General features: G+C 38.1%; 1 protein-coding gene across 7 annotated transcripts in view; it reads right to left on the minus strand.

Moving 5' to 3' along the window:
- Nucleotides 1-14795, minus strand: part of SLC25A26 (solute carrier family 25 member 26) — a 141341-nt gene that overhangs the window by 31551 nt on the left and 94995 nt on the right. For all 7 annotated transcript variants that reach the window (XR_001597550.2, XM_016150223.2, XM_036219905.1 and 4 more), the window contains one exon: nucleotides 10805-10849. Coding sequence is in view for 6 of the 7 variants with exons in the window: in XM_016150223.2 (XP_016005709.2) it covers nucleotides 10805-10849 (45 nt within the window). In the remaining variant the exon portion in view is untranslated. The remainder of the gene's footprint in view (nucleotides 1-10804; nucleotides 10850-14795) is intronic.

Consider the following 14795-nt stretch of genomic DNA (forward strand, 5'->3'; position numbering starts at 1 on the left):
ATAAGTTGCTTGCCTCCATTTTGTTTAGTTTTCTTTTTCTTTTTTCCTGGAGTTCCTCCTGTAATTTCATTTGTGACACATTTCTTTGTTTCCTCATTTTAGGTGCCTGTGTTCATTTCTATGTGTTAGGAAGACTTGTTACATCATCCAGCTTTGGCCAGATGGCCTTATGTAGTAGGTGTCCTGTGTGGCCCAGTGGCATAATCTCCCTAATCACTTGTGCCAGGGGCTCTGGGCATGTTCCTTGTGTGATTGTGTGTGTTCTGTTGTTGCTAAGCCGATTGCTATTAGCACTTCAGTGGGTGAGAATGATTCTCAGGCTGACTGGCTATAGGGATTGGCCATGCCCGCAGAGTATGAGTTGCTATGTGGAAGCGCATCCCTCAAAGTGGGATTTGCCCCAGCAGACTCGTGTGCCTGTTGAGACCACCTTTGTGTCTGCTGCTTATGGGACTAATCAGGTGGTGTTCAGGTTGTAGGGTCTGACGCCAGCCTCTGGTTGTGTTGATTCTGTGGCCTCTAGTAGTCACTGCCTTTGTATGAGGCTACCTGGCAGGGGCTACAAAGTGATCGTGGATGGCTGCTGCCTATGCTGGATCTGAAGGCAAGTGTGAGAGACAACGCTGCAAGCCAAGGTCCTATTACTCCCCAGTACCAAGCCTGAGGCAGCTTAGTAAAAGGATCAGTGCGCCTCAAGGCTTGAGGCTTCCTTCCAGCAGTTTGTAAGACTCTGCAGCTGGAAGAGCCTTTGGGTGATAAGCAACTTGGGTGGTACAGGGACCCAGGGAGTAACTGGGGTATATGGAGCAGATTTCTCCTAGCCAGTGAGTGTTAGTTCTTGTGTCAGTGCTCTGTGGCTTCCCGTAAAATTCTCAGGTCACAGCAAGGCTAGCTTCTGCCCACCTTGGGCCTGCAGACATCTGAGATCTGTTCAAGAAATACCGTATCTTGGTGCAAGGTGTGTAGCCCGCCACTAGAAGTCTCTCCTAGGATGCATGGTCTGTGAGTGGGCAGCATGAGCTAAGGGCTGTTGTTTTCTGTTAAATTCATGGCCTAAGAAAAGCACAGGGTGGAGCTGGCTGCCTGCGAATGGGCCTACCGTAGGTAGTTTGTGGGTTTGGTGGTGTAGGGTCCTAGGAGGGCACAGGGTGAGTGTCTATAAGGGTGTCTGTGCACAGGTCTTTTAAGGAGGACATCTGATCTGAGTTTTCTACTTCCTTCTGTCTCACTCATACAGCCAGAATCCCCACTGAGTTTTACAGTCAGACTTTGTGAGAACTCCTCTCCCTGGGACTGGAACTCTGGACTGGGGAGCCTCTCTGTGGGGTTTGGACCTCTCATTCCTTCAGAGGGGCCTCTGCAGCTGTGCTTTCCCTCCTGGTGATCAACCAACACATGTAAGTGTGGAGCCAAGTCATTGTGCTCTGCCCCTCCTACTGGTCTTGATGTGGCTTTTTCTTTATATCCTCAGATGTATGTGTTATGATTACCTAGACTTCAGGAGGTTCTCTACATTTATTGTTTTATAATTTGGTTGTAATTTTAATGCAATCCTGAGAGGAGACAAACCCCACTTTTACCTAGTCTAGCATCTTGACAATCACCCCAACTCTCGCTTAGATCTGTGGTTTTATGTCTTATTAGTTTTGGATAGCAACGAAAGGTCCTATTCAAGTTAACAAAATCTTAATATATCACTGAATAACAGTTACAAAAAAGCAAATTTTTGTAACCGATGCTCATGGTGTTCATTGTGAATCAACAAGAAGAGTTGATTACTTATAATACTCCTACCTGCAAAGGCATACCTGGCTTGCTAAGTCCAAATATCAAAGAATCTTTCGAAAAGATTTTTATTAAAAAAATTATTAAAATGAAAGAATTGAGGGACTTACACTGACAAACCCCATTTATCTAGAAATAGATATGCTTACAAGCTATCCTCAACAGCACCAGAAAGATATAAATAATGACTCACTTGTTTTCACTAACCTTCAAAAGCTGTCTAATCTCAGCCTTGTTTCTACAGGAGAGAGACAGACCCTCATTACCTTTGTCTCTGAAGTCCCACAGGGACTTGCAGTGTACCTTATACAAAGAAGGCAGGCAAATATGTGGTGCCTAAATGAACCTCTATGATGTATATAGTGTTTGATAATTTTATCTTTATGTAGATAGTGAGGGAAGACATGAACTAGCCAAACATCATAATTCCCAATTTTCATTCTTGGCTCAGGAGAGCAGCAGTCCCCAACCCTGTTGGCACCAGGGACTGGTGCTCCTATGAAAATCTAGAGCCTGATGATCTGAGGTGGAGCTGAGGCGGTTATGCTAGTGCTGGCGAGCGGCTGCAAATACAGATGAAGCCCACTTGCTTGCTCGCCCACCACTCAACTCCTGCTGTGCAGCCCAGTTCCTAACAGGTCACGGACCGGTATGGTGCGAGGCCCAGGAGATGGGGACCCCTGCAATAGAGGACCATACAAATCAGGAATGGCAAATAGGTTCCACCTCGAGGACTAACATTTACTGAACTAGACAAGGCTTTCTGGTGAGCTATGATAAGATGGTTCCAAGGTTCTGTTTAGGTTCAGCTGGAATGAGGGCTTGTGACCAACCAGTGATGTCTGCTGAGACACAGAGATAATAGAACAGCACAAATGCTATGACATCACATATTTAAAGTAAAAATACTACCGAACACCAAAAATGCTCACAAATAACCAGGAAGCAAGTCTAAAGAACAAGGGAAAACAAAACTAAATCTTTTTTCCTCCATTTTTCAAAAGAGGTTACATGTGAATCTATAGATGGATCTCTTGAAAGCAAATACTGGCAGGGTTTTATATTGCCAAAACAACTGGGAATCATTAGTCATTTTAAAGGTGCTTTTTAATATTTATGTTTCCTAATCTAATTAAACTAAAGTGGTAAACTCTTGTCACACTTTGTCTCAACCAAAGGAATCATCACAGGAATCTTATATCTGATTGATCCTACTTATCTCATTTTAGTCACAAACTTGCAAAAGTAGGAGAGAAATGCTTGAAAGAAAGACAAAATAGTAAAGAAGACAAAAGATTTTTAAAAACCCTCCTTTTTATTGTTTTTTGACAAAGGACCCTAACCCCCTACCCTCTAAGCTCATGAGACATAGTTAAATCTGACCTTCAATTGAAAGTAATGGAACCTGCAAGGAACATGTTAGGTGTTATCACTTTGGCTTCACAGTCTACAAGCAGGCAGCCTGCAGCTGGGTGCTCGGTCTCAGTTCGCTGAGAAACCATACCTTTTCCATTCGTCCTCTCAAGCCTTTGCCAACATACTGCTCCTTCTTCCCTGCTTAGCTTTGTCATCTCCTTTTCACCATCTGTCTTTACCTTTTAACTATAAAATACATGCATTTCTAAACATTTGGTTTACTGATTGAATCTGACTTAAAAGCAGGAGGAATCTTATATTTTTCCAATTCTCACACTCCTTACATGGATCTCTCTCCCTCAAAAGCTCTAGAAACAAGAAAATGTTGCCCATTACTTTTATAAACTGAATGAAAGGATACTTCGGTGTTCTAATTTCTTTTTCCTTTGCATGAAGTGTTCCATATTTTCCAGGATGCAAATTAAGAATTCAAATATTCTTGGTAGTTTTTGAATTGTTAAATGATGATTGCTTCACTATATGATTTTGCTAAAATCTTTATCAGCACATTAGACTCTGACTTAACTGGTGACCTGGACATATAATAAATACCTTGCTCTTATTTTCAGTTGTTCTCTTCCATATTAACATGTTATATTTAATTTAGGGTAAGAGTTAAGTATAGTAAAAATCACACACACACACATTTTACTCATGCTCTTCTCAATCTTTCATATACCATTATAGGAATCTTCTGACCAAACATGTCTGTGCGGACATCAGATTCTTCCAGGCTTATGAAATGATACATGTGGAGACAGACCCTGAACATCGAGCATCTTCTAAGTTACTATCATTTTGTTAATATTACTAAAGGTATGGGAGTTTTGTGGATGGGGTAATGAGACATGTTAACTATGGATAAAATAAGAATCAACAACTATAAACAAGTTATTTATTCTTCAACTTGAATAAAAATAGTTTTTATGAAGTACAGTTTAAAATATTTATAAAATATAAATGAAAAAATCTAATTATTTTATAAACTGTAATTTAAATGATAATCCACTGGCCTCTGATTTCTATTACAAAGCTATGATTTCATCGTAGAAAATCATCAGTACAATGCCATAGTCTTACATAACCAAACTAGTTTTATTTTCATTTTTCTTCAAAGTTGCATCTGAGCTTAAAGCTTACATTTTTACTAGCTACTGCTTTGTAACTTTGTAACACCTCCTGGCTAGAAGCAAAACTATGTAGACCTAACACTAAGAGCACTTTTAACAATCCTTTTACACTGTACTCTACACTGATGTTCAGTATTCAGACAATAGGAAAAAACCTTAAATTCTTACAAGAAATTTTATCATATCTTTTCAAAATATGCTTATTGTTTAAGCTCAGGAATAAATCTGTATGTTATTGTTGTGAACATACCTCTAAAACAACTAATTAGAAACAAAAAAGTCAATGTATACATTTATCCAACTTTGCATTGAATTTGAAAGAGAATGCTAACCTTCAAACAATTAAGTAAGTAGTTATAAACACTTGCTGTGTAAAAGACAGAACCATAAGGAATAAACATAAATATAAACAATCAGAAAAAGTTTCTTCTTCCAAAAAGCAAGGTTATGTGAGGAATTAAACAAAACACATGGAAAAATGTGCCCTGGCTCCATTCATCACCATAAACTATCCGCGCTCCCTGTGGGGGTGGAGGGGGGGAGGTGACTGAGAGCTGACTGGTGAAGTGAACACTTTTCAATCCTTGCTCACGGGCAGCAGAACCTAGGGGTTGGGGGGGAAGTGGTGGTTGGGAGAACTGGTCTAAGAAATATTGTAGCCAGGGTTTTAATATTTATGTCATAACGTTAAGGAACTAATACAATTTTCAGAAACCCCTTAAATAAGCTGATGTAATATGATCATATGGTCACAACTTTTTGGCAACTTTTGATTATATGAAACTACAAAAACATTATTAAAGACATTGTGCACTATGTGCAGTTATGAGTAAAATGGTTAAGAACATCAACTGTGGCGTCGGGCTGCCTGGGTTCCAACCCTGGCTGTACCCCTTTATATCCCTGCAGCCTTGGGCAAGGCACTCAAACTGTCCTTCAGATTCAACACCTACAAAATGAAGTCCATACAGCACCTATCTCTCAGAACTGTCATGAATATTAATAGATGATCCAGAGAAAGTGGTTATCACAGTAAAGGGTACATTGTAACTTTGAGAAATTTAGGTATTATGATGGTTTTTATTACGATGTTTATCATTAACAATGTTAACATAGTAAAAAGATACTGAACAGGAAACCAAGGACTTGGGTTACTAGATGAAGAACAACCTCTCAGGGCCCCGGTTTCCTTGTTTAGTGGGGATAACAAGGTCGACCTCCCTAAGTTATGTGTGATGTAAATGAGATGCTAATCATACACAGCTGACCCTTGAACAACATGGCTTTGGACTGTGCGGGTTCACTTGTATGTGGATTTTTTTTCAATCAATATGCAGTCAGCCCTCCATATGCCAGGGTTTCCCATCCGCGGATTCAATCAACCGCAGATTAAAAACAGGGTTTTCAATACACGCATGTGGAGAGCCAACTTAAGTTTATATGCAGACTTTCAACCATGTGGGGGTCAGCGTCCCTAACCCTATGCGATTCAAAGGTCAACTGTATAGTGCTTAGCCCAGTGCTGGGCATAAGCACTAAACTTTAGCTCAAAACACAGTTGATATTTTTAAGTAAGTATTCAGTTGATAACAAGTATGTAACTAACAGTTAATAAAATGCTGGAAGAAAATAAATAGGTGCTGTGACTATTATGGAGGAATTAAGGGAGGGTAACACTCAAAAGAGTGGTGGACAAGGAGTGTCTCTCTGAGGTGACATATGATCTAAGATCTGGGGAACAAGAAAGAGTTGGAAATGAGAAAAGCCTAGGGGAAGAGCTAGAATGAAAGCTCAAAGAGGGAAGGGATGTTTGTCAGTCCTCCTCATCACCATATCTCCATACCCTAGAAAATGCCTGGCTCATTGTAGGCCCTCAGTAACGATGGAGAGAATGAATGAATAAAGACTATTTCTGGCAGAGGGCACAACAAATAAATACCATCTCGGCATGTTCAAAGGGACCAGAGGGGAGGCCAGCAAGGCTACAGTGTAGTAGTGGATACACTGTGGCTGGAGTGTAGTAGGTGGGTGGCAATTGATAAAGTCAGTGAGGAAGGTGGATGACAGAGGACTCTGTCAGCCATTGTTTAAATTCTGAATTTTATTCTTTCAAAGAGATGTCACTGAAGGGTTTGAGAGGATTTGATCTGGTTTATTTCTTTAAAAGAGTACTCTAGCTGCTGTTAAGAGAAGATACTCTTTTAGAGAAACAAGGATGAAATCAGGGAGGCCATTTGAGAAGCCAGTGTAGCAATTCAAGCAAGAGGTGAGTTAGAGGCTTCAATCAGATTAGTGGACTTGTTGATGAGCTGGATTATGAGGGATGTAGAAAAAGGAGAACTGTAGAATAATTCTTAGCTTTCTACTTTAGCAAGCAACAGATATTTATTTGTGCTACTTACTGAGAAGGAAACAACTGGGAAGGAAAAGGTTGAGAAAAAGAAGAAAAGCAAAAATTCTGTTCTGAACTGGTTCCCCTAAGACATCTAAGTGATGATGTCAACTAGAAAGTTGGTCACATGTGGCTGCAACTCAGAGGAGGGGGTCCACAACAGAGCTACAAACGTGCAACTTATCCATATAAAGATGGCATCCAAAGCCAAGGGATAAGATCAAATAATAGGCTATGGATCTTTACTGGGTAATAAGAACAATGTAACCTATTGTGTTTCTCTTCTTGTTGGGCTGTCAGCAAGTTCCATACTCAACATAAATCTTAAAGGAAAATTATCTTCTCAGAAGTTCTAGATATGATAATCTACTTCTTCTACTTCCCTTCTTCTTTATGGTGTCTAGTCTTTTATCTAAGATCGTTTTTGTAAGTAAATGTATTATTTTCAAAAAAAAGAAAGAAAGAAAGAAAAATATAAGAAATGAGGCAGTACAGGGACATGATTTGGGGAGTCAGAGGGACTGGCTCCCACATTACCTTAAATAGTCTTCAATTACAGACACATTACCTGAAATTATCTGTGGGTGTGTGCCTCTATGGTAGACTATAAGCTCCCCAAGAGCATTAGCTACATCCTATTCATCTTTGCGGTACTGTGAAATGGAACAATTTCTAGCTCAGAATAGGCAGGCACCTGTATACTGACAGCATGTGTGTCACATCTGTAAATGGAAGGGGTTGAGGCCTTGTACGAATATGCTAAGGCTTAGTTCTAAGATGTTTTAAACACAGTGCGGTGCATGATTAAACATCAGTCTGTAATACAGACAACTGCTAGATAAGGGTAAATCTTCATAGCCTGGATTGAAAGATATCAAGCAAGAAAAAAAGAAAAAACAAAACAAAAAAACTGAACTGGCCTTAAAAGATGCAAAGTATTGGGACCCATGGGAGCACATTTCAGAAAGGAGCCAAAGGACAGGGGCAGTAAAGAGCCTACTCTGGCTGGAGGGAAATGATTTTGCAAGGAAATGTATAAGGAAAGGGGAGCTAAGAGAAAAACGACGATGACAACAGTGAGAACACAGTGTGGACATTCCAAGTGCCAAGTTATAAATTTCTAAGAACTTCAAAGAGATATTTAAGGAAGATCACACGAATTCAATATGTAGAATGGATGAGAAAGTAGAGAAACTGTTAACTTAGTCTAGGCATAAGTTAACAGAAGCTGATAAAAAGGAGGTCACAGGTTTGCAAAAGTCAGAGTCAACCAAACTTGGTGAATTGATATGATATGGAGAAAGAAAAAGAGAATCAGATTTTAATTTGGGGGTTGAGACCAAATGGTCAAGAAAATAGTAGTCTGATTAACAAAAATCATGGAGAGAACAGCGGAAAATGATTTCAGAAGGTAATAGCTTCAATTTTAGGCAGAGTAAATTTAAGATGAAAGTGGCCATCCCCATTTCTTGACTCCCTCTCCTTAAAGCACAATGTGAATGCAATCTACTAAAGTCCTTGCCGGGAAAAATTTTCTTGAGTATATTTACATAAACACGACAGAAAAACCCTTCCATATAATATAATCTCTATGATTGCAAAAGTAAATTTAAATGGATAAAATCATAAACAAAAATAAAAGTGCCAAAAATTGTTGACTTGTAAAAAGCACTATATTTCAGTTGAATGTTTTTTAAAAAACACTATTATATGAAAAGATGCTCAACATTATTTAGCCATGAGAGAACTGCAAATTAAAACCACAATGAGATACCAATACACAACTATTAGAATGGCTAAATTTTCTTTTAGACTCCAATAATAACAATGACATGGATGCAGAGCAACTGGAACTCTCATACATTGTTACAAAATGGCACAGCCATGTTGGAAAAACACTTTCACAGCTTCTTACAAAATTAAACTTATACTTTCCCTATGACACAGCAATCCCACTCCCAGGTACTTACCCAAGAGAAACAAAAACATATATTCATACAAATAGCTATATACAAATACTTATGGCAACTTTATTCATAATCATCAAAAACAAGAAACAACTCATATGTGCATTAATTAGTAAATGGACAAACAAATCACATTACATCCATACAATGGAATATTAGTTAGTGACAAAAAGGAACTAACTACTGGTACAGGCAAAAATGAATGAATCTCAACAGTCATATTAAGTGGGAGAAGTCAGGCACAAAACACTAAATAGTGTGTGATTCTATTTATATGATATTCTGGAAAAGAGAAAAGTAGAAATAGTCTATATTTTGGTTATGGTGGCAGTCATAAACATTTGTCAAAACTCATAAAAATGTATACTTGTAAAGCATGAATTTTCCTGTATGAAAATTATTCCTCAATAAATCTGAGTTACAAAAAATAATAACAAACTATAGCATCTTAATGTTTGCTCAAAGAAAACTGTTAAAACTTAACATTGTTAATTATGATTACTCTGAAACATTTTAGACATTTCTTAACTAGCTAAAATACTACAAATGTCCTTAACACTGTAAAAAAATAAACTCTATGCTTTTTCCCTTTTTGGGCCTCAAAACATTCCTATGCAGAGATAAGGCATAGGATGTGAGAGAGTGTGCAGAAGCTGCGTGAATGCTGGTTATTGAGACACTAATAAAGTGAGTCTTGTTTGCCGGACAGCTGTTGGCTCCATTGTTCTTTTGTCACACACACAAAAGGAAAGCTGTTATGCTCATGGAATGTGACCTTCTCATTGGATAGCTGTTACATCATGGCCGGAAACTGCCTGAGAAATCCATTTTTGCTGTGTACCACATAGAAAATGGTAAAAACAAAAACAAAACAATAACCCAACAAAGACCCAAGAAACTATATTAAATAAATTGTACTACTCCTTAAAATCAGATAACTCATAAGAACACTTTCTCAGTACTTAATATTCCAGAGGGGTTTTTTATGAATGTTTTATCTCATTTTACTCTCAGTATATAATCTCAAAAGAATATTTCTTATAGTCCAAATAATTTTTGCTGTTCTTCAAAAGAAATTTTGTCTGGGCCATCTATGATTACTAATTTACTAATTTCATACAACTACGGGAATAATTCCTTTATTTTTTGTATTATCAAATGTCTACCTAGATACTTTGTCATTTTACAGTTCAGTCATTTACAAACCATTTTCACTTGAAGAAGGGCTTTCAAATTCTTTTCATCATTATCCTCACTGAGAAATACATTTTACATTGCAACCCAGTACAGACATGAGTGTGTACATGTGCGTATAACTCTCAAGTTTTACAAAATAAGACATCCTTACCACATAAGATGCTCTCTATTAAATAATTTTCTTTTTTACTATAGTCTTTAAAATGCTGACAAACATACAATGCATAGCATGACCCACAATTTTTAAAATCATCCCATCATAAGATGAAAAACAAATACATCTCTGCATTTTCAAACACAGGTTTTTAAAAATTCATTTGTTTTTATTTAAACATCTGAGTGACCTTTCCAAGGCTTAGTCACAACTCATCATGCTCTATGACTTCTCACTGGGGGTTCCTAGGCCTAGTGGGGTAAGCAGCCAAGATGGAAGGTCCAGACTAACAGAGCGGCATGCCCCCTGAAGCTCCCTCCTCATGCCCACCCTTAGATGTGGATGGAGGGGGCCTGGCTTAGGCCTACAGATATGAGGGCCTTGCTTTCTTTCCTTTTTCATTTACCCTCATTGTTATTCCCTAACATCTACACACACACACACACACACACACACACACACACTCTGAAGTGAAATAAAATTCAGCTGGGTGGAAAAAGAGCTGCAATGCAGAAAAGTAAGGCACAGCTTTTCCTAACATCTGAGGATTTTTGTTGTGACCATATGCTTATTTCTCAGTACCACAGACAGCTGAACAAGTTTAAATGACTGAATTAATGTATAAATCACATGCAAAAAAATATTTTCAACTCTTTGAAATTTTGAAATTTTAAACTGCGAGTCAATATTATATTCTACTATTTCACACTGAAACTCTTGAGTATTTATGGTAGAAATTTTATATGAAGATTGTAAAACTTACTTTTAGAGACTCCCACAAGGGAAACTGGACCAGTGAGAAAGGAATCTGGGGGAAAAAATAAATTAGGCAAAAAAGATCAGACTCTGTCTGGCATTACTATATGAACCCATAACTACTATTTAGAAACATTATTTCATTTTAACTAACTATTATAAAGCTAACATTAAATAAATTTATAGACTCAGTATACATAGGTTTTATAAAGCAAGTTAACTAAAACTGCCTTTAGAGTTCTAACTTTGGAACCCAAGGGATATAAAGTGATGCTGTGACACCCTTTTGAAATGGAAAGGGAAGCACAATATACAGAGGTTCTGGCTATGAAATGACAAAATAAATATTTCCCATCACAAGCAATAAAGATTTTAAAGACCTGACATTTTTCTGCTTAAGAAGTGTTAAGTTTAAAAGAGAAACAGGGATGACAAGAGAGGAATCGAAGGGGAGAGAGGGAGAAAGAGTTGGGAGCAGAGAGACAGTAGAGAGAGGGAAAGGACGAGAAAGCAGGGAAAGGAGGGGAAGAAAAAGAAAGAAGGGAGAGAGGAAAAGAGGAGTGGTGGAAAGAGGGAAAGGAGGGGCAGAGAGGAAGAGAAGGAGGGAACGAGAGAGAAGAAAAGGGAACAGAGAGGGAGGAGAGAGGTTGGAGAGACAGAAGAGTGAGGAAGAAAGGAAGGGAGAGAGCAGGAAAGGAGAAGGGGACAAGAGAGAGAAGAGTGAGAAACAGGTAGAGAGGGCAAGGCAGGTGAAGGAATGAGGGGTAGGGAAGAGAGGAGATAGGCAGAGCTATTTGTGAGAGTCGGCTGAGAAACAGGGCCCAAGGAACAAAGCATCAGTGTTGAAACTCTGCCTCCCCCAAGGAAGATGTAACTTATCGACAGAGAAGGAATGGAGGGCCTGAAAACCTGATTTAGATACAAGAGCAGTCAGGGAGAAGAGTAATTTGCAGTAATGAAGTCTGAGTGGTAGAGATAATCACCACACTTACATAAGTATTAACAACCAGTTGTATAACAAAAAGAGCTAGAATTACCAAGCACTTTTTATGTGTCAGGCACTGTGCTAATAAGCACTTCATAAGTTTTTATTTCACAGAATCCTCACACCCCTATAAAGACAGGTATTATTACTATCCCCATTTTATAGATGAGGAGAGGGAGGTTCAAAGCAGCTCTGTAACTTCCCTGAAGGCACACAGTCAGGAAGTAAAAAGCCCAGGCAATCTGACTCCAGAACCTGGACTAGTACGGTAACTAAAATACATATTAGTACATTCATCTGCACATAGTAAATTCACCCTCAGTATAATCTATTTGCTTTCACTAAACTTTCTAAAATTCTAAAATAGAACCCACCTCCATATTTCCTAAAGTAAAAAAAACCTTAACTCCGGTGGACCCCACACACACTAGCCCAGGAGGACTAAAAGGCAGATGACTCTAATGTTCTTTTTTATCCTCTTCCCTCCCAAATGTAAATGTATCATACTTTAACAAGAATGTAAATACTTCACATTTACAATATGAAAAAGGCCTTGTAATTTATTGTAAACTGTCCATGCTAGCATTCTTCACTTCTTGATTAAAATAACCCATGAAACTGCACTGTATGTTATCTGCACATTTTGGTACTTAATAAATATTAGATTTTGAATCCTGTAGTTGAACATTTTGCCTGTTTTCCTCTATTAAAAATTATTCTTTAAATTGTTCCTTTAATTTAAAGAAGTTATTTAAAAACCACACATTTGAAATTGCCAAACTATTCCATCAGGTATTTATTTTAAAAAGTGGGCCGACAGTAAATCCCAACTTTACTTTCTAAAACAAGATTAACTGACAGTCTAAGGTAACTAAATGTGCTGTCAATGTTTAAACAAATTTATTTCTGGTTTCGGGTAGTAAATATCCCTCATAAGATAAACTCCTGATGTGTGAAAATTTTTCAAATATTCTTCAAGTCAAAATCTTATTGAATGTATCTTGTTATTTACTGTATGAAGAAATAATAATGAAAATGTGTTCCCCACATGTTAGAGAAGTACTGCCAGCAAACATGGCTCCACAGCTAAAACAAATACTTCTCCCAACTTCTACAGTTCCCAACATGGCCTGTCAGAAAGCTAGCTCCCTCCCAGGTCTGGTTTGGAGTTACATAACAGTGATGTTTCTTCAAAACGTGAAATTTTAAAACCCAAACAGATGTAAGCTGTTATTCTAAAATGTTTTATAGATAAAGAAAATGAATAGCTGGACTCAGAGGTCTTATATTCCAAAACACAACATACCCATTTTATTGCACCAAAAGTTACAAAATGGCTCACTGTTGTGACCTTTTTAATGCCTCCATTTAAGATGTTTTGTTTGAATAAGGTTGTTAAGACCCAGGGCACTAATAAGTGAGTAGCAGTAAACCCAGCTACCATCAAAGAGGCAGATGTAGAGGGCAGAAACCTGCTAAAATTTAACATGGATTCCTCTAGTAATAAACAGAGCAATAATTCTATATAATAGTGTATGCGAGGATTCCATGTGAAGCAGATAAAATGAAATTTGGGTGTGGTAAACAGGGGAAGGAAGTGTTGGGTGATACTAAAAAATAAAGATTGTACAAAAGTACATTATGAGAACTCTACCTATCACCAAGCATTGGACTAGAATCATCCCTGAAGCCAGTAAATGCTTATAACCCTGTGATCTTAAATGCCTATAATCTTGTAAGTCTTTTAATAATGATGTGATTTATAATATAACTGAGGGCATATAAAATAAGACTTCTAAGGTATTATTGAGCTCTAAAATTCTATTTTTCAATGAAAAGTAAAATTAGTATACCAATACATTTTTTGAAAAATAAGACTTGATTGAAAGCTGCAATGAACACAATACCTCTATAACTGATCAAGGAAGCCTAAAGAACACAAAAGTAAATTTAAAAAGCTATGAAGGCGATCATGCTTTCAGAAATAACCCCCAAATTCTCCAGCAATGCAACCAAAAAAAAAAAAAAAAAAAAGAATCACAAAAACTGTTTGCTAAGACCTCAAATCAGAAGGGGTTTGAAGAACAGCATGTATATTGTGGTGGGTCCAAACTGGCCCATTCCAAGTTTCAAAGGATCCTACAAGTGACCCACAAGGGAGTCAGTCTCCTTTCTGTTTTATGACAGTGTCCAAATTTCTGAGCTTGACTTAGGATTTTCCATTCTAGTGTCGCACAGTAACAAAGCCATTTCTACTCTTAAATAACGTGCCTCTTTTCATTCGACCTCAGTTGTAACCAAGGAAAATTAAGTGGAAGACTCAAAAACTTTTGGCTTCAAAGTGGCTTATTATTACATTAAAAAAAAAGTGAAAACCATTCAAATCTGGTCTACTAGCATATGACGTACCAAGAAAAAATTCTAACAAATATATATTGATTTTTAAGTTTAACAACTTTAATCATTTATGTGTACTGTAGAGAAAAGAATGTATACCAATTAGGAAAAAATAAATGGCACAGATGATAGAGGCTTTGTTCATCTCTCTTGAGACCAAATCAAAGTTGTGACAGAAACAAGGAGCAAACAACAAGAAAAAATTGCCTGGGATCTAGATGGACAATCCATACAAACAGGGAGAAATCTAAATCACTCTGCAATGGCAGAAGGTAGGACAGGGCGAGGACATGAGGCTGCCTGGTCCGAGCGGCGGAGTGGGACACAGGCAGCCGGTAACTGCAGACGTCTCTTAAAGGGGCCATGACCACAGGCTGACATTCGCGGTGCTGGACCTGCTCATTTTGTGCACCACTGTCAGTTCGGCTGCACAGGAACTTACAGGGTAACACTGAGTTGAGGGCCGCGGTGAGATTCGCTCTGCACAGAAGTGCCGACAGTATCCATTGTTCCTCTGTTGAGCCCGCCCACTTCCCAGTGTGCAAACTCAGCGCCGCCATAGTGGAGACATCAGTAAACTGGATAAGAGGTCACTCCACCCAGAGGATTCTCTGAA

Source organism: Rousettus aegyptiacus, unplaced genomic scaffold, assembly GCF_014176215.1.
Source record: "Rousettus aegyptiacus isolate mRouAeg1 unplaced genomic scaffold, mRouAeg1.p scaffold_m13_p_4, whole genome shotgun sequence".
NCBI lineage: Eukaryota > Metazoa > Chordata > Mammalia > Chiroptera > Pteropodidae > Rousettus > Rousettus aegyptiacus.